At 39.2% G+C, this 18,872-nt stretch overlaps 3 protein-coding genes across 5 annotated transcripts in view; all 3 read right to left on the reverse strand.

Annotated features, from left to right (window-relative positions):
* The window catches only part of LOC141906474 (allene oxide synthase-lipoxygenase protein-like), a 63,135-nt gene extending 60,935 nt beyond the window's left edge, over window positions 1-2,200 (reverse strand). For all 3 annotated transcript variants that reach the window (XR_012619341.1, XM_074795779.1, XM_074795780.1), the window contains exon 1: window positions 1,637-2,200. Coding sequence is in view for 2 of the 3 variants with exons in the window: in XM_074795779.1 (XP_074651880.1) it covers window positions 1,637-2,137 (501 nt within the window). In the remaining variant the exon portion in view is untranslated. The remainder of the gene's footprint in view (window positions 1-1,636) is intronic.
* A 914-nt stretch (window positions 2,201-3,114) lies between these two features.
* On the reverse strand, window positions 3,115-5,076 carry LOC141906234 (uncharacterized). The gene has a single exon (XM_074795477.1). The coding sequence runs from the start codon at window positions 5,074-5,076 to the stop codon at window positions 3,115-3,117; it is 1,962 nt and encodes a 653-aa protein (XP_074651578.1).
* An 8,644-nt stretch (window positions 5,077-13,720) lies between these two features.
* Window positions 13,721-16,277, reverse strand: LOC141906235 (uncharacterized). The gene is made up of 2 exons (XM_074795478.1): window positions 13,937-16,277; window positions 13,721-13,731 (listed from the first exon to the last, which is right to left on the reverse strand). Exons 1-2 carry the CDS (start codon window positions 16,275-16,277, stop codon window positions 13,721-13,723), a joined length of 2,352 nt encoding a protein of 783 aa, XP_074651579.1.
* Window positions 16,278-18,872: the final 2,595 nt, after the last annotated feature.

The raw sequence follows: 18,872 nt of genomic DNA on the forward strand, positions 1-18,872 counted from the left end.
ATGAGTAGAATGGTCTGGACAACTCAATAGCAAATTGGCGTTCTTTCTTGAAAAGGAATAAACATGCGGAAAATGGCTGTAATCGTCTTCATGACACTCACACATTTCTTTAGTGGTACTTGCATGTCTGAATCCCCACCCATGCTCTTTCTCGACAAACGGTGTATTAACCTTAACTTTTTCAAAATTTTTACTTTCACAATCTTAAAAAGCGCCAGTTAAAGCTGCATCGGACTAATGGATCGGACATGTTCAAATAGGGACACAGTAAATTTTGAATTGAATTTTTCTCAATCCTCCGCCGATATTAGTTAAATGCAATCAAAATGTCATCAATAAAACTAAACTATCTTATTCATGAATACAAAATCGTAGTTTTTAAATTTCTTGGGATTTTTTTCACCAAAAAAATCGTATTTTGCTGATTTAAAGAGAAAAATGTACTTTAACATTACCGGTTATTGACCGTACTGCCGAACTGACGATGTTTTTAGTGAAAAAAAAACGTAACAAAAACGGACGAATCGAACAGGTTGGCATGTATGTAAATAAAACTGGATGGAGTAGACACAGAAAATCTCAAGTGCTTTCCCAATGGATTAAAGGTGCCTCCGAATAAAATACTGTTGCACCACTGACATCTTCAAAACAACTTGATACCAACCCACCCCCCATGTAAACATAGAATAACATATAGGCCTATGTTGACATTTTAGCATAATGGGTTTAGGCTATCAATTATTGTAGTCAGTTACCGGACTGTGGTTTAGTTTCACGATCGGATATTTTCAAAAACCACAGTCAGGAATGGGAAGGTCATTTTTCAATGAAATTTTCCTTAGCCAATTTGACTCACGAGTAATTTGCCCGACATTCATTGTCTCGAAAGATATCCGTCTAATTTTTGTTGTAATCAACGCAAAACAGATTCGTAGTTTGTTTGATACCTATAACACCTCACCTGACGATCTTAATCCATGTGCAAATCGGCCGTTAAGTGAGAGTAAATTTCCGTCAATTCGATGCGGCCATTTTGAAAACTTGTGGAGGGAGCTGGCACCTATTGACTGAGGCCAGGACAACAACACAAACTAACAAAACGAAACGACGAATTTGAAAAAATTAAGAAATCAACATTAATTCACATTTTTCTTCAACCACAATTTATTATTTCAATATTTATCATGGAAAGCACGAAGATTTGAAATATATGTTGGAAAACTATCAAATATAAAAATTGTCGTTTTGTTTTGGAAGTTTTATATAAATCGTTGTAGGTCACCTTGTCTATCATGCCACCTTGCAATATAGGGAAATGGCAGAATTTGTGGAGAAATTGATTAATTTCTCAAAATAATGTTGATTAATCGCTCGAAAATTGGATTATTAAAGGTACCTGTGTTAGTTTGTGAATAAAGCCATTAATTGTGGACTGAAGTCAATAGAAAGCATATTTTTGAAGTGTTACTTTTTTCAACCGTGTTTTGGCCCTTGTCATCACTAAAGGTTGGTATTAGCCCATCCGCTTATAAAAGCTTACCATCAACGATTAGGTAACTAACTACAATTATTGGTGCTACATAGGCCTATGTGGCAGATGTCGCCCCTGAATTCTACAAAGCCAAATAACACATACCTGCACAGGAAGTCCTGGAGCATTTTGCGTGAATGTATACAATTGTCGTTTCTCCTCTAATTCTTTGCGTCTCTGCTCGATGAAGCTGTCATCTTGAGGGAGGTTTGTGTCGTAATGCTGAATTACATAATGCTGGTTAGCTTTTATCCATCGATTAATTGGGAAAAAATAATAATCTTCCATTTTACAATCTTCGATAACGATCTTTTCAACAAACCAATTTGGTGACATGCCGAAGTTATCCCGCCAGAATTCGATCATTTTCAGAGGACCAACCGTAGGCATGTATTTAAGGAAAAACCGATTCTTTTCGCCTCTTTCAAAATCGTTTCTCCACAAACAGTTCAATTCAACTTCGGGGGTTTCCCTTCCATCTTCCCCGTATAGTTTTATCGTCACATTCGCATCGGTTCCAGCTTCTTTTCTATCTCCAGTTACAACAAATATCACGTAACCAGAACGTGAACTCGAGTTTGTTGAACAATTTAAGCTGTTTCCCATGGTTATTCAGTCATATCAAACCGCGGAACCGAAGAATTCAGAGCAATGCTACAAGTGGGCGTCCTCAATAATACGCGAGTGTCAAACCCGTAACCGGCACGACGATTAATATCAACAACACTATTTATCGTCAAATAAAATAAAAGTTTCTTGTATACGGATATCAATTCATATGTTGAATTTTAATTCATTAAATCATTTAAATTCTTATTCCAGTGAATGTACGGTTATTGGAATAATCAGCGACATTTCAGAAAAACAATTGGGAATTTCAGTCTGTGAACAGTGACGTAATCACAGAGGATTCCCAAAACGGACGCCCAAAAGATCAACATTTGGTTGACCTAGGGCCGACTCTATTATCTATCCGGACGCGTCCGGGTGTCTCCAATTTCACTCTTTTATCGATCACGTGATCATCCGGATATCTCCGGACTCTCCATGTCGGAGACTGAGCGACAAAAGGACTAACAACGGACAACGCTTTAACGTCAAACTGTTTAATGACCGGCAGAGCGGTAGCGAAAAACGATAACGAGTTAACTACAAAAAATAGAATAACAGCTAAATACATATTCAATAAATAAGAATTTCAGAATTTCAGGCAAAATTTGAAGTAATACATTGCATACAACTTACAGCTCTTTATACGGCTAAATTCACATGGTCTAAACTCAAATGGCAAATGCCCAGAAAACTAAATGTTATGCGATTAAGAGAGGTAACTACAATAGGGACAATACCCATACACAGAAACAGTTACAAACCGGAAATCTGGAATAAAAGAAGCCAGGAATACGTTGTGCATGAAGCGCGAACCTGAAACTTGACCATAGTATGAGTTAGTACATAACAGTAGACAACATCCCCCGCCCTTAACGTCTGATAGTTAAAAAAGAAAACCAAAATACAAAACAAACAAAAAAAAACATGCAAGTCAATCCTGAAAGTTGAAGACATTGTATAAATTCTATAAGTTATGGGATAGCTTCTTCCAATCTAGCGATTTTGGCAACCGGTCTTATGAACTCAGCACCAGTACCAGTTTTTAATTTAACTACTCGAATTTTCCCATCATCGCCGGGATAAACCTCAGCGACCCTAGCCAGACTCCACTGCCCCCTAGGCACATCAGTGTTCACTAATAGAACCAGATCACCGGTATTTATAGGACAATTATCCTCAGCCCATTTACCTCGCACTGTTAGCATCGGAAGATATTCCTTTAACCATCTTTTCCAAAGATGGTCGGCAATGACTTGACTTTGTCTCCAGCGCTTCCTACTACTTATTTCCTGATCGTGAAATACATCAGGAGGTTTATAACTAGTTGAACCTCCATGTAAGAAATGATTAGGCGTAATTGCGCTGAAATCCAAAGGATCGGAGCTATTGTACGTTAAGGGGCGGCTATTGATAACTGCCTCTGTTTCAATGAGGGCCGTACGCAAAACAGAGTCTGTAACTAACTGTAACTTAAGTATTTGTTTGAGCGCCTTTTTGGTGGATTTGACAAGCCTTTCCCAAGCACCACCAAAATGGGGAGCCAAAGGAGGTGAGAATTTCCAAGTAACATCACGCTGCAGTAAAAAACTATGTATTTGAACTTGGTTAAATCGCTGAATACCATCCCTGAGTTCCTTTTCTGCACCTACGAAATTTGTTCCATTATCAGAGTATATCTCAGACGGAGGACCCCTGCGCCCTATAAAATTGCGCAACACTAGAATAAATGAATCGGTTTCCAGAGAATCTGCAACCTCTAGGTGAATCGCCCGAGTAACTAGACATGTGAACAAACAACCCCACCGTTTCACAGTACTTCTGCCTAATTTGACGTAAATAGGGCCGAAGTAATCAACTCCCGTAAACGTAAACGGGCGAGTATAAGCAGTTATACGCGCAGCAGGTACATTACCCATGATCGGTATCAAAGGTTTAACCCTATCACGTCGACAAATCACGCAGTTTTGTATGACACTTCTGACTAAGCTACGACCTTTGACAGGCCAAAATTTCTGTCGAACCTCGGCCAAGACGTGCTCGGGACCGGCATGTAGTAACGCTTCATGAGTCTCGGCAATAATCAAACGAGAAACATGATGCCAAAACGGTAATATTACTTGATGACGGGCTTCTAATGGTATGTCAGCTTTCGCCAGTCTGCCGTCTACTTTCAATACTCCGTCACCAAAGGTTGGACGTAAAGGTACTATGGGACTTTTCCTTGATAAAGTGCCCTTAGACTGCAGAGATCTAATCTCATCTCCGTAACCCTCACGCTGCGCGTGTCTAATGAGAAAGTGTTGCGCTTCGCTAAGCTCAGACGGCAATAAGTTTCGACCACCCTTGCCACTATCAACATTTAACCGAGGGACCAATGATGAAAATTTCTTCACGGCCCTAATTACCCAAGCTACATGGCAACGTAACTCATACCATGATGAGAACCTATCAATATTCACCAACTGAAACACATTATCAAATACAGAATCAAAGTTTTTATTTACAACGGAACTAGCGTATGTACACTTTTTAATATTTTCGCGATCGATCAGGGGTCCATGAACTATTGACTGATCAGGCCACTCATCAACCTCATTCGCTGAATACAAGAAATCAGGTCCACGGAGCCATCGTGAACTGGTGTGAATTTCGGCAGCTGGCAAGCCACGTGTACAGATGTCTGCCGGGTTAACATTAGATGGAACATACATCCACTGCTCTGTCGAAGTATGACGTAATATCTTACTTAATCTATTAGCGACGAACGTCTTGAACCTGGTTGAACTGTTGTTGATGTACCTGAGGACCGTAACAGCATCCGACCAGTAGAAAACGCGAAGAAATTTCAACTCTGGTAGCTCGTCCTTCAAAGTGTAAGCAAGTTTCATGCCAAGAACAGCTCCTTCAAGCTCCAACTTCGGCACCGTGATCATGCGTACAGGAGCAACACGAGTCTTTGAAGACAAGAAAGAACAATCAATGTTTCCAGATGGGTGTTTCATACGGAGATAAGCCACAGCTCCAAATCCTTTCTCTGACGCATCACAGAAGACATGCAATTCAACCAGTGTTTCACCTACAACCAAACCAAGGTGATGACGTTGCAGGCGAAAATCTGCTAAAAATTTGAGCTCCGCTGCCCACTCTTGCCATCTAATCAAACATTCACCGGAGAGCTCGTCATCCCAGTCGAAATTTTGCCGCCACATTTCTTGTATCAAGCACTTAGCCCTGAACGTAAACGGTGATACAAACCCCAACGGATCGAAAATCGAGCTGACAATACTTACGACAAGCCTCTTCGTAGGAACGCCTTCTTTCAAAACAGGTTTAAAAACAAAGTCGTCAGATTCCACATCCCACTTGATACCCAGAGTCCGTTCAATCGGTAATTCGTCAAGATCAAGATCGAGTTCTGGTCGAGCCCTTTCTTCGCCTGTAATGTGTGCCAAGACTTCTCGACTGTTTGACATCCATTTCGTCAGATCAAATCCGCCCTTGCTAAGGATTACTGTTATTTCGTCTGCTAGCTGGCTAGCCTGAAATATAAAAGAAACCGATTTGAGTAAATCGTCGACATAGAAATCGTTTAATATTGTAGCGACTGCCAAAGCGGAGTGCGATTCGGCATTATCATTGGCTGCTCTCTTTATACAATAATTAGCCGCGCAGGGCGAGTCTTTTGCACCAAAAATATGTACGGTCATCTTGTAGACGCCTGGGTCCGATTCTTCTCGAATATCGTCTTGCCACAAGAATAATAGTGAATTTGAATCAGACTCGGGTACTTTCACTTGGTGAAACATACATTCTACATCCGCGACAAGCGCGATAGCCCCGAGTCTAAACCGTTATAAGACCCCGAAAAGACTATTCAATAGATCCGGTCCAGTCATCAATTGATTGTTAAGACTAACACCGTTGCATAAGGCCGCTGCGTCAAACACTACTCTAACTTTGCCCGGTTTGTTAGGATTTGTAACCGCGTGATGCGGCAAATACCAGGTTTTCTTGCCCGTAGTCTTCAGGTCATCCTCCGTAAGCTTACGGGCATGGCCATTTTCAATGTAGCCACTGACTGTTTTGCAATAAGCTTCACGGAGTATCGGATCATTTTCAAGCCGTTTCTTAAGATTTTTGAAACGGATTTTTGCTTGATGCAAATTATTAGGCATTTGCGATTCAGTGTTACGCCACAGCATACCTACCTCGTATTTGTGTCACCCTGATATAATTTGCATATTTCATAATCATATAGATCTACAATGTCATATCGAACAGTTCATAACATTTCATAGCTCTACTACATATTATTAATAATAATAATAATAATAATAATAATAATAATAATAATAATAATAATAATAATATAATATAACTTATGACTATAGTGTCAATATGTGCTTTAAGGTCGTAATCAACATGTGACATTACTCAACATGTTTTCACGATAATTAGCTATAGTCAGTGCTCATCGATAATTAATTAATGTCTCTCAAACATGTCGCTAGGTGTTTATTTGTGCGTCCTGATGTCTACAACTTGTCTGACACCTAGTTCTCACATTATACTCATGATTCTGTATATAAAGACTATGTAAAGCTATGATAATCATTCTCATTCCGGGATGCAATAAAGATTGTACATATAAGGTTTAACTGCCTTGTTGTTCCTGATGGATGGAATCCTGTACCGCTGGTGTAAATGCTAGTTCCCCAGCCAGCCTGCCGATACAAGAACCAGCCGGTTACAGATGGTGGAGAACCCAAATTTAAGTCCTCGTGACTTACACAAGTACAGATGAAGCTGCTTATATACGGATTGTGACTGAAACATACCACAAAATAGAAGATCGCATTCAACTACACTTGTGACAAGACCGTGCTGATCGCCGAAATCGCTGCTGTTTTGGTGGATACAACACATTATGGTAACTTGTTGTCAGCCATAGGTAATATGATTGAATCTTCATCTCGAATTAGTGGTCGGATATTGAGTATAGGAAATTATAGCTCTTTGAGTTTGGGAGCATTACTGTGTAGTTGAGCAGTTTGATATATATCTCAAGTTTCGATTGTTCAATTCAAAGCATTTTTCTAGCAAACATTATTCATAATCAGTTTCATTTCGTTCTGTACACTTACGTGGTATACACTTCAAAAAGATGAAGCGCATACATTGTAGTAAGGATGTTTGTCGCAAAGAAGCATCTCGATTATGGGTACCTGATATCAATGCGGTTGATATAAGCTTAGTTTCAGGGTTGAATCGGAATATTATAAACGTTGATATTAATAAACACTCCCAACGAGCATTAGTCGATACAGGTGCATCAATTTCATGTATTGCTAGATCAACGGTCGAAGGATGTATCAAAAATCCCATATATAGTCATTCGGATATAAACATTATTAGAGGAGTTTGTGGGGAAGCACATTCAGTAATTGGTAGAATTGATGTACCCATTTGCATTCAATCTCATGTATTAACACATAAGTTTTATGTATTCGATAGGCTACATACAGATGTCATTCTAGGACTGGATTTTTTGAAGGAAAACAATGTAAACATTGACCTTGCATCAGGCACAATTGAATTTAAAGATGTTTCGATTCCATTAAAGATTCTTAGGAATAAACAAGAGCTGTACAGAAATAAAGCTAAAACGATTAACAGCATAGTTATTTCACCAAATACTAAACAAATAGTTCAAATAAGTGTCGATACGTTGGCGGAAGGTTCATTGGTTGTTTTTGAACCATACAACCACAAGTTATTGAATAAATGTTTAGGTGGAGGTAAAACATTATGCAAAATCACGGACGGTAAAATTTTCGCTACTATTGTGAATCCTACTAATGAACCGATTCAAATTTCAAAAGATTATGTGCTTGGATTTGCATACAATGTAACTGACGATGATTGTTTCGATTTCGCAGATGACAATACTAGTGCAAACATTTTCTCCGTTGATACTGATACACCACGGAATTATGATGAAAAAATTAAAATAGCGGAAAATTTAGGCATAAAAATTCCAGAAAACTCAGGATTGACTCTGGAACAAAAAGAGAGATTAATGTATTTAATTGGATGTAATAGGTCAATATTTGCTAGTAACTTACAGGAAATCGGCAAGACTTCATTAGTTACCCATAAGATAGAAACAACTGATGACGACCCTATAATTCAAAGACCTTATCGCAAAAGTCCACACTTGAGACAGGTAGAAAACGACTTGGTTAACGAACTGTTAGATGCCGATCTTATTGAACCAACTGATTCTGTTTTCAATAATCCTGTGGTTTTGGTCAGAAAACCAGACAATACGTATAGGTTTACTATTGATTTTAGAAAACTGAATTCGAAGACCGTAACGCAATCATTTCCACTACCTCATTTTGATGATGTATTTGACACTATAGCCGATGCTAAACCCATGATATTTAGTAAATTAGATCTTAATTCAGGATTTCACCAGATACCGTTACATGAAGAATCGCGTCATAAAACAGCTTTTCAAACGACACAAGGCAAAATGTGCTTCAAAAGAATGCCGATGGGAATTAAGAATGGTCCTATGGCTTTTCAGATGCTTATGTCAAAATGTTTAGGTCATTTGAATTGGCAATATGTATTGTGTTTCATTGATGATCTAATCATATTCTCTCAAGATTTTGACAGTCACCTAGTTCATTTATCAAATGTTTTTGAGAAGCTTAAACAAGCCGGTCTAACTGCCAAACCGACTAAGTGTGAATTTGCAGTCCCAGAAATTGAATATCTGGGTTATACCTTATCTGCTGAGGGTCTTCGTACTTGTAAAAAGAACATCGAAAAGGTTAACAGCTTTCCAGTTCCGTCCAATGTCAAACAATTACGAAGTTTTCTAGGGTTGACAAATTTTTACAGGAAATTCATTCAAAATTATGCATCAATAGTTTCTCCCTTGAATGCTTTGAACTGTAAAGATGTGAAGTTCAAATGGACCCCTGATTGTCAAAAAGCTTTTGATACGCTTAAACAGGAATTAACTAGTGATCCAATTCTGATATTCCCTGATTTCAATTCTCGTTTCTATCTCTCAGTTGACTCTTCGGACTATGCTATTGGTTACGTTTTGTCTCAGAAAAAGAATAATTTAGAACATGTTATCGGATATGGTGGTCGCGCGTTACGTGTAAACGAAAAGAAATGGCATATTAGTGATAAGGAAGGATTAGCTTTGATTGAAGGAATTCAGAATTTTCATCCCTACCTGATTGGAAATGAATTCACTGTGTATACTGATAGCAAAAGTTTAACGTATATTCATGAAAACCGACTAAACAAACGTATAGGACGTTGGGAATTGGCTCTTCAAGCATATAATTTTTCTATTGAACACCGACCGGGTAAGAAAAATGGCAATTGCGACGGTTTAAGTAGACGAGATTATGATAAACCTCCTCCTCCTAGACCTTATGATCCTTCACAAGAAACTGTTTTCACAGCAATGACAAATGGATCTCAGTCTTATGAAGTCGTGTTTGATTATACTAGCCCCGTGGTGGCTGAGTTAACTCCTGATACTTATAAGGAGATTGAACTGATTAAACTTGCTAATATAACTCACTTACAGCGGAATTGCCCTGAAGTTTGTCACATGTTGGAACATAAGTTAGATCCATCATATGCTGTCAACGATGAAAAACTGTTTCGAAAGCTCAGTTGGAGGGCCGACCAATATGGTATTATCGATGGCACGTTATATTATTTGTATACGCCTAGAGTTACTGGTATTCCTAAAGCCGAGAAGGTCATCCCAGTTCTTGAAGTTCCTAGGTCATTACGGTCGGAAATATAGAAAGCTTACCATGATTCATTAGTGGGAGGTTGCCACCAGGGTCGAGATCGTCTTTATGGTGTTTTACGTAATAAATATCATTGGGATTCCATGTATGAAGATTGTGGGAAATATGTTTCTACTTGTGAGAATTGCCAACAGGTCAAACGGAATTATCATAGTCATCCAACACCCTTACAACCATTACCAATTGAAGGCTTATTCTCCAGATGGCACATTGACTTCCTTTGCAATCTTCCGGAGACACCTGATGGTAATAAGCATATTCTACTCGTGGTAGATAGCTGGAGTAAATGGCCCGAGGCTTTTCCTCTCAAAACTCAGGAAACAACAGAGGTAGCAAAGGTTCTCTTTAAAGAGATATTTTCGCGGTATGGTGCTCCTCATTCATTAGTCTCTGATCGCGGTAAAACATTTATGTCTAAGTTAGTTGGAGCTCTCTGTGAATTGTTTCACGTGAAACAACATTTCACCGCTCCGTACCATCCTCAATCAAACTCAGTTTGCGAGAGAACTAACCAGTACATTTGGCAGTCGCTTAGGTCGTATTGTAACCAGGATCAGACTAATTGGGATACACTAATGCCAAGTGTAATGATGAGTTATAGGCATGTTCCCTCAACTGAAGGTTCAGGTTTTAGCCCTTACCACATGTTATTTGGTCAAGAAATGCGTCTACCAATAGACACGGCTTTAATTCCACGGCATTCGTTAGCTACTGATCATAAGGCATACTTATCACATATATTAAGGCAGCTGGTCATATCACGAAATATCGCTAACGAGAATATTAAAAGAGCTCAAAATAAGTATAAAACTCAGTTCGATAAAGGCATTAAAACCTCAGTTTCAGATTACTGATCGCGTTTGGCTAAAAGTCATGAAAGTTAAGAAAGGAAAATCACCAAAACTGTGTAAAAAATACGTAGGTCCCTATTTCATTCAGTCAATAGCTAGTAAAGGGGCTTATCAATTACGAAGAATCTCTGATAACGTTTTACTCCCATCGCATGTCAATGGGAACCGTCTTAAGTTATACAACGATCCCTCATCGTGTCCAAATTATGAAGAGGTCGCATGGGATGGTTCAACAGCTGAGGAAAACCCTGAATTATTCGACGAGATTCATGGGCGCTTAAAATATAAACCTAGCAATTTAGCTGATACTCCAACTGACACTCAAATTTCGGCTGACGATAACAAAGATAGACCGGTAGTTACTGAGACTTTCAATGAATCAGATATTCAGAAAATTCTACAGTACAAACCAGAAAGTGGTTTATGTAAATATCGCGTAAAATGGAAGTCAGATTTAAATCGTGGAAATTCTTGGGAATTAGGAAAATGGGAACCATCTTAAGTTATACAACGATCCCTCATCGCGTCCAAATTATGAAGAGGTCGCATGGGATGGTTCAACAGCTGAGGAAAACCCTGAATTATTCGACGAGATTCATGGGCGCTTAAAATATAAACCTAGCAATTTAGCTGATACTCCAACTGACACTCAAATTTCGGCTGACGATAACAAAGATAGACCGGTAGTTACTGAGACTTTCAATGAATCAGATATTCAGAAAATTCTACAGTACAAACTAGAAAGTGGTTTATGTAAATATCGCGTAAAATGGAAGTCAGATTTAAATCGTGGAAATTCTTGGGAATTAGGAAAATGGATCCCAAATAAACTAATTCGACACTTTCACGAAAACTATGCGGCATCAGGCAAAAAACGTAAGAAACCTTGCAAAAGTAAGTTTTTTGATCGCATTACAGACAATTCTGATAATAATCAGGGACATCAAAACGATCGAAATGAAAACGAGAATGACGTAGCAAATATTATAATCACAAATAGAGATAGATGTCAGGATAGTGAAGTAGAGATACGTGAAAAACCTAGAAGAAAATTAAATGGAACCGTAATACAGGGTGTATATGTTACTAATGATCGCTTCCAGGAATTTGATAATCAGATGTCTAATGAAGACTCATCAAATAATGAGAATGTAAATAGTGTATATTGTTCAGCTCGATCGAAAACTCACCAAGATCATACGAATCAGGATAGCGTTAAGAGTAGTTCAGATTCAAGTAATGTCGCTATCGAAGAAGCTATTCGGACGGGAAATCGTCGAGCATTATGTCCGTGCCCTACAGGAAAAACGGTTGTTGCTACCAAATTTCAAAATAATGTGCTATTCGTAAATTATATTACCATGACAGTCCATGGTACCGGGCATCAAAACGAGATTGGTTTGAAGTAAGTGATTTCGGAGAGAGTCTTGAACATGTATGGGGTATATATCATGTCATCTTGGAAAATGAAAGGCCTCCCACCGAAACCGAGCTCAAAAACATTATACCTACTGCCGCTCGAGCCGTATCAACACGTTTCAACGACCAGGGAGTCTTAGAATACTATGTTTTATTTGGGCGGTTCGCTCCCCCTGCATGGCGGCCTTGGTATGAAACACCTCCTGGCACACAAAGTCAGTACGCTTCTCGTTTAAAATCTATTTCTTCGAAACTCAGTAGTAGCTACAGTAGGTTTTCTTAAGCTTTCCAGGATATCATATGGATATCAACGATGAATTGATCAGCTTATTACTCGTACGTATATTTTCAGTTTATTTACGCCCTGAACGGTTCAAAGATCGGATAGTTCATACGTTCAATTAATATATACTAGTCATTTTAAGTAGAGTGCATGAAATCTTTCGTAGAAAACACGCAAATAACGTCATTGTAAATCTAATACGAGACATAACTGAGATGAGTGTACGGTACGGTATGAATTTATCAATGATATAATATAACGTGGATTAATTGAGACTGCGATGATAGGTGTTAAAACAGTTCAGTTATGCTGGTGGTGTCATCTTTGCTCAATTACTATGGTTATTCTTTATTTACTTCTGACCACTTATTTTGGATGATGATAATTTTTTCCTTTTGGCTGACAAGGGTAACTGTATTTGTGTTGTGTCATTGCCTGAACTCTGCTCTGATGTCAAATGTTGCATGTTACTATCATTGTGTCACGAAGTTATTTCCAGTCAGTAATCGAAAGATCTTCAAAACAGAGAAATGCGTACTACTTGCAACTTGCATCACCAACTGATCTTCGGGACGCTATAACTACACAACACGTCGCTACTTCTGTTCGTCGCAGAACCAACCAGAATTCGGGGATCGTTTGCAGATCATTCAAAATTACAGTTAACGTGTCATCGCATCGTCCGTATATAACGACAACATGTGACTCTTTCGTGAATGACTGATAATCCGGATGTTACTGTCCAGCGTTTGCACATTTTTGCGCGGTGAAAGTCAATCTTTCATGTTTTCGCGATGGAAGGAGTTTTGATGAACTTATAGTATCTGCGTTTTCCGCAAATTTGGAGGACCAAATTTAATTGGACAAGGGGCATCTGTCACCCTGATATAATTTGCATATTTCATAATCATATAGATCTACAATGTCATATCGAACAGTTCATAACATTTCATAGCTCTACTACATATTATTAATAATAATAATAATAATAATAATAATAATAATATAATATAACTTATGACTATAGTGTCAATATGTGCTTTAAGGTCGTAATCAACATGTGACATTACTCAACATGTTTTCACGATAATTAGCTATAGTCAGTGCTCATCGATAATTAATTAATGTCTCTCAAACATGTCGCTAGGTGTTTATTTGTGCGTCCTGATGTCTACAACTTGTCTGACACCTAGTTCTCACATTATACTCATGATTCTGTATAAAAAGACTATGTAAAGCTATGATAATCATTCTCATTCCGGGATGCAATAAAGATTGTACATATAAGGTTTAACTGCCTTGTTGTTCCTGATGGATGGAATCCTGTACCGCTGGTGTAAATGCTAGTTCCCCAGCCAGCCTGCCGATACAACAACCAGCCGGTTACATTTGCCTTGGTTGAGTCTACACGATTCATTTAAAATAGGAAGAGCGCGACGATCTTCGACAGACCATGACTTCTTATCACCATCAGCCGTAACTCCGAGAGTCTCCGTCACCCAGAATTTTTCAATCTGTTTATTCAGAGCTATGTTATCTATATCTTTGGTAGATGTAAAACAATTCAAATTAACATTACCCGAAACGTTTTCATTATACATGGTACCCATAATGCACCATCCCAGAGGGGTACGAATCGCTACAGGCTCATCGGGATTAGAAGACTGACGAACTTCAAGCTGCAAATGGGCACTTGGCGCATTAGCGCCAATTAGAATTCTAACTTCATCTTGATTGATATCCGAAACATTCAAATCATGTAAATGTTCGAATTTTCCGGTTATAGAGCTTGTCTGAATCGGACACCTGAAACTACCTAGCCAAGTATAAGCTTCACGAATAAGAATCTCATCATCAGAGAACAATGAATGCAGTGAAAGGCTAACAATTTTTGATGGCTTAGTTTCACATGAAGTTAACGTATTCATAGTCAACAATTCACCTCTTCCCTTCAGACCAAGATCGGATGCTAACCCTGAATATATTAGGCTTATTTCCGAAGCCGAGTCTAACAGTGCGAAAGTACTTATAAAACGTCCATTTTGCCCCTTGATATTAACCGGAACGATCTGGAAGTGAACACTTACCCTCCTAGGGGTGCTGCTCGCAGTATTGCGACACATAGCACGAGCATCATTGAACATCTCCTTAGTCAATGTCTGTTGTTCGCCGGCAGAATCATTCAGCAAATCTTCACCGCCACTGGAGAAGCAGGGAGTTGCCTTTGGCTGCTGAGGTGACCCGAAAGGTAAATCGAATGTCATTTCATTATCTCGATGAAGACTGGTATGGTGTCTCTTTTTGCAAGTGTGACAGCTAACTGCGGATGGACAGTTAGATTTCACGTGACCTGGATAAAGACAATTGAAGCATAATTTAAACGATCGAATCACTGCAAGACGTTCATTGAAATTCTTTTCAATGAATTTCTTGCAACGAGAAATATTATGTTGAGGAGGACAGAGTGCACAGCTGAATCGATTTATTCTATTGTAATGACCAGTTTGCTGTTTTAAAACTGTGTTATTGATAATTGATGATTTGACCACACCCTGTTGATGGGTTTGTTTCGTAACGGAAGGTACACTGACCGCGTACGGCTTGCATTCAGCATCCACTCTATCCTGTAACCACAGATTCAAGTCATATAAATTTGGTTCTCTTAAACGCGCTACATTTTTAACATGTTCATTCCATCTATGTCGTTTCTCAAATGGAAGTCTCCTGGCGACTCTCTGTAATAACTCACAACTTGAGAGTTCGTTAGTGTAATTTAACTGCGCCAGTGTCGTCAAACAATCTCGAATGCTTGTGTAGAAATCTCGGAGTGCGAAAGTACTAGATTGTACAACCGGTCCCGCAGCCACACTGTTGATATAGGCCCTGGCTACAAGAACTTTATGCCCGAGAACACGTTTTAATTCTTGCAGGGCTTGCGCATAGTTGCGACCTGAATACCCGAGACCGTAAATAAGTTTCCTCGCCTCACCTTTTGTTTTCGATAACAGAATGTCCATTCGTCGGCTGTCAGTTATACCAACGCGCTGATGGACTTGAACGTGAAACTGTTCAACGAATTTAGGCCAAGCAAATGCTGACCCATCGAATATCGGGAACTCTACTGGTGGCAAATCTCGATCGACGCTCAGACGCTCCAACGCACGTGTGAAATTAGCTTCTCCGCCCGTTTCACCTCTGGGTGCTGTCTCACGGCCAGGAATCAGCTGGTCAATCCAAGCATCGATGGCTTCATCTCGGTTCAGTGGCGGTACGATAGGTTGCTGATACACCCAGCGTTTCGTGTCGTCAGTGCGACTGCCCGGTTGCTCGGCTGGTAATTCTTCGACAGTGGTTTCAGCCATACCCACGTGTTTACGTCGCGTATCAGACTTACGCGACCTGACTGAACCTGCGTCGGAATCCATGAGATCTAGAGACCTGATTTTACAGTCTATTTTATCGACGATGTCCAGAACCTTCTCGGAGTACGGTTCGAACCACAACTCAGCATCGAGAACATCTTCGTCGGGCAGAGAGATAATCTGAGTGTGTACCGTTTTCAGACTTTCAAACGATTTTAAAACGGTTTCCTTCACTAAACTGAGAGCACTCTGGCTCTTGAGAATTTCGAATTTGCTTTGACCCTTTTCAATATTTCGGGTCAACCAACCCGCTAATGACTTCCGAGAATTGAATAGCTTCTCGCGACTTTGGTCTGTGTATTCCATGTTTTCGGTGGACATCATTCGACGGCGTTACTGTTTTCAGGTGACGTCAAGAAAGAGCTTTAACTTTTGTCGGAGACTGAGCGACAAAAGGACTAACAACGGACAACGCTTTAACGTCAAACTGTTTAATGACCGGCAGAGCGGTAGCGAAAAACGATAACGAGTTAACTACAAAAAAATAGAATAACAGCTAAATACATATTCAATAAATAAGAATTTCAGAATTTCAGGCAAAATTTGAAGTAGTACATTGCATACAACTTACAGCTCTTTATCCGGCTAAATTCACATGGTCTAAACTCAAATGGCAAATGCCCAGAAAACTAAATGTTATGCGATTATATAGAGAGGTAACTACAATAGGGACAATACCCATACACAGAAACAGTTACAAACCGGAAATCTGGAATAAAAGAAGCCAGGAATACGTTGTGCATGAAGCGCGAACCTGAAACTTGACCATAGTATGAGCAGGGAAGTGTGATGATCACACTTCCCTGGTATGAGTTAGTACATAAAAGTAGACAATACTCCATTATGGCGAGGTGGTTTAGTTGCGGAGTGGAGCCGTGCGGTTGAGAAGATACACGTTCAGCATAGCATTAACAGGCAACCAGTCTAGGCTCAGCAACCAGTCTATTAAGTGATAGCACAGTCGTTCTCCGATTGTACTCTAACAGCTTTAGCGTAGTGGGTTCGAATCCCTTGACGAGTGAAGATGTATTTCAGCGGAATCTCCGGATATCAATCCGGACGTGATAATAGAGTCGGCCCCTAGGTAGCTTAACCTACGAGCAATTATCTAACCGATAGCTCAAGCGGTAGAGCAATCGTCCGGCAAGCGAGAGATCTGTGGTTCGAGTCCCGGTCTCGGTGATTGACACATTTTCGCTCGTCCGGTAGTGTACTTCACTAATTCTCTAATCACACATGATTATAATTAGTTACAAGCGTTAGATAAGCTCGTAGGCTGGAGGATCCAAACCCAAACTGATATTTGTTGACAAGACCGGCGCATGCGCAGATCATATCTAGACGTAAACAACCCGCGTATCAGCACGAAGCGAATTAATTTTTCACAAGACCGGCGCATGCGTATGTACATTATGAGAATGCCGGTTTGCTAGCGTATCTATTTAACACCCGTATTGCTCGGGTTAGTTTTACTATCAACGGGTGGCGCTGTATGTAAATTTCACATAAATCAACGACTTTCGGCTATTAGCGGTACTTAAGACCACTTGAAAACATCATAGTCAATTACGGTAGTAGTGAACATAAAAAGATACAGTACAAAGATACAGTAGCACCCATACCAGAGACATTTTGTTCAGACAAGGACTATTAGTTAAACACTAATCTTCATTTTCAGCAATTAACGATCTGGTGAATTAATTAGTGATTCGGTCTTTCGGTGGTTCGAGATAAAATGCCCACAAAATAAGAACCTAACGAACCAGGGGTGACCACAAATTGCCTAACAGATACATTTTCGAAACGACACAATCCAATCATGTTTGGTATCAAATGTGGCGTGGACCATGGTCTTTTAACTGACCAATGCATGACCAGTACTGACCATATAGTAAATCATTTGTTTGCAAACAATTAAGTTGTTTGGTGTCAAATAACTAGATATGATGTGGGCATTAATCTAAAAATTGTTTAACTGACCAATGCTTGACCAGTACAGACCAGTTACCAGTGCTAACCAGAACCCCCATAAGTAATTTATATGTTTAGTGAATCCTTCGTTAGTACAACTAGCTCTTACATTTAAATTTGTCGCTTGAAAAAGTCTTGTCCGATTTTTGTTGTAGGTAGCCAACTAACTTTGAAATTCCGCTAAAATGCATAAGATTTTTACGTAGGGTTTTGAACGAACAACGTTTCCATTTGTAATTGTAACGTGCGCATTTGAGCCTGTAACGTGCACATTTCACTCGCGTGAACGTGCGTATCGGTACCAACATGCGAATCTTGTCAAACTTTTACGATCAAGACTTTTAAACTGAACAAAGAAGATATCATATCATATCATATATACATGAATAGATGGAATGATAATGTAGTAGTTTGAAATGTTTCGTAGCTGCTGTCCACTGACCACAGATCAAAGCTAATTGCCTGATATGAAATATATTTTTGTTATAGAGATGTCGTAGATCAGTGAAAAATTCAAACTTATGGTTAATTTTGAGTGATCACAACGCTAACCAATAGAGAAAGCTGTAAGACCTAAGAAAAGATGCATTAAGTCTAACATATCTTTCAATATAATGATGAAGTATTCAACTGGCCATCGCAACAATAGTTTGACTTATCTTATTGAAAAATACCGGAGTGTTAATGGGAAAACATTGAATTCGAAACAATTCCACACTCAATCGTTTACTTTGAAAACACAATTTGCATTTTGTGGACATGTATTTTTTTCTGCACCAAAAGCATGAAGTATAATATCTTTGATTGCTTGTAAAAATTTGAAATTTTGGCGAAGATTTTTGGCCTCGTTAACCTGTGAGCACGTCCTTCATATAGACCGACCCTTGAAATAATGCTGAGAGTTTCGAGGATAATTTTGGTAGGATGTAA

Source organism: Tubulanus polymorphus, chromosome 5 (genome assembly GCF_964204645.1).
Source record: "Tubulanus polymorphus chromosome 5, tnTubPoly1.2, whole genome shotgun sequence".
Taxonomy (NCBI): domain Eukaryota; kingdom Metazoa; phylum Nemertea; class Palaeonemertea; order Tubulaniformes; family Tubulanidae; genus Tubulanus; species Tubulanus polymorphus.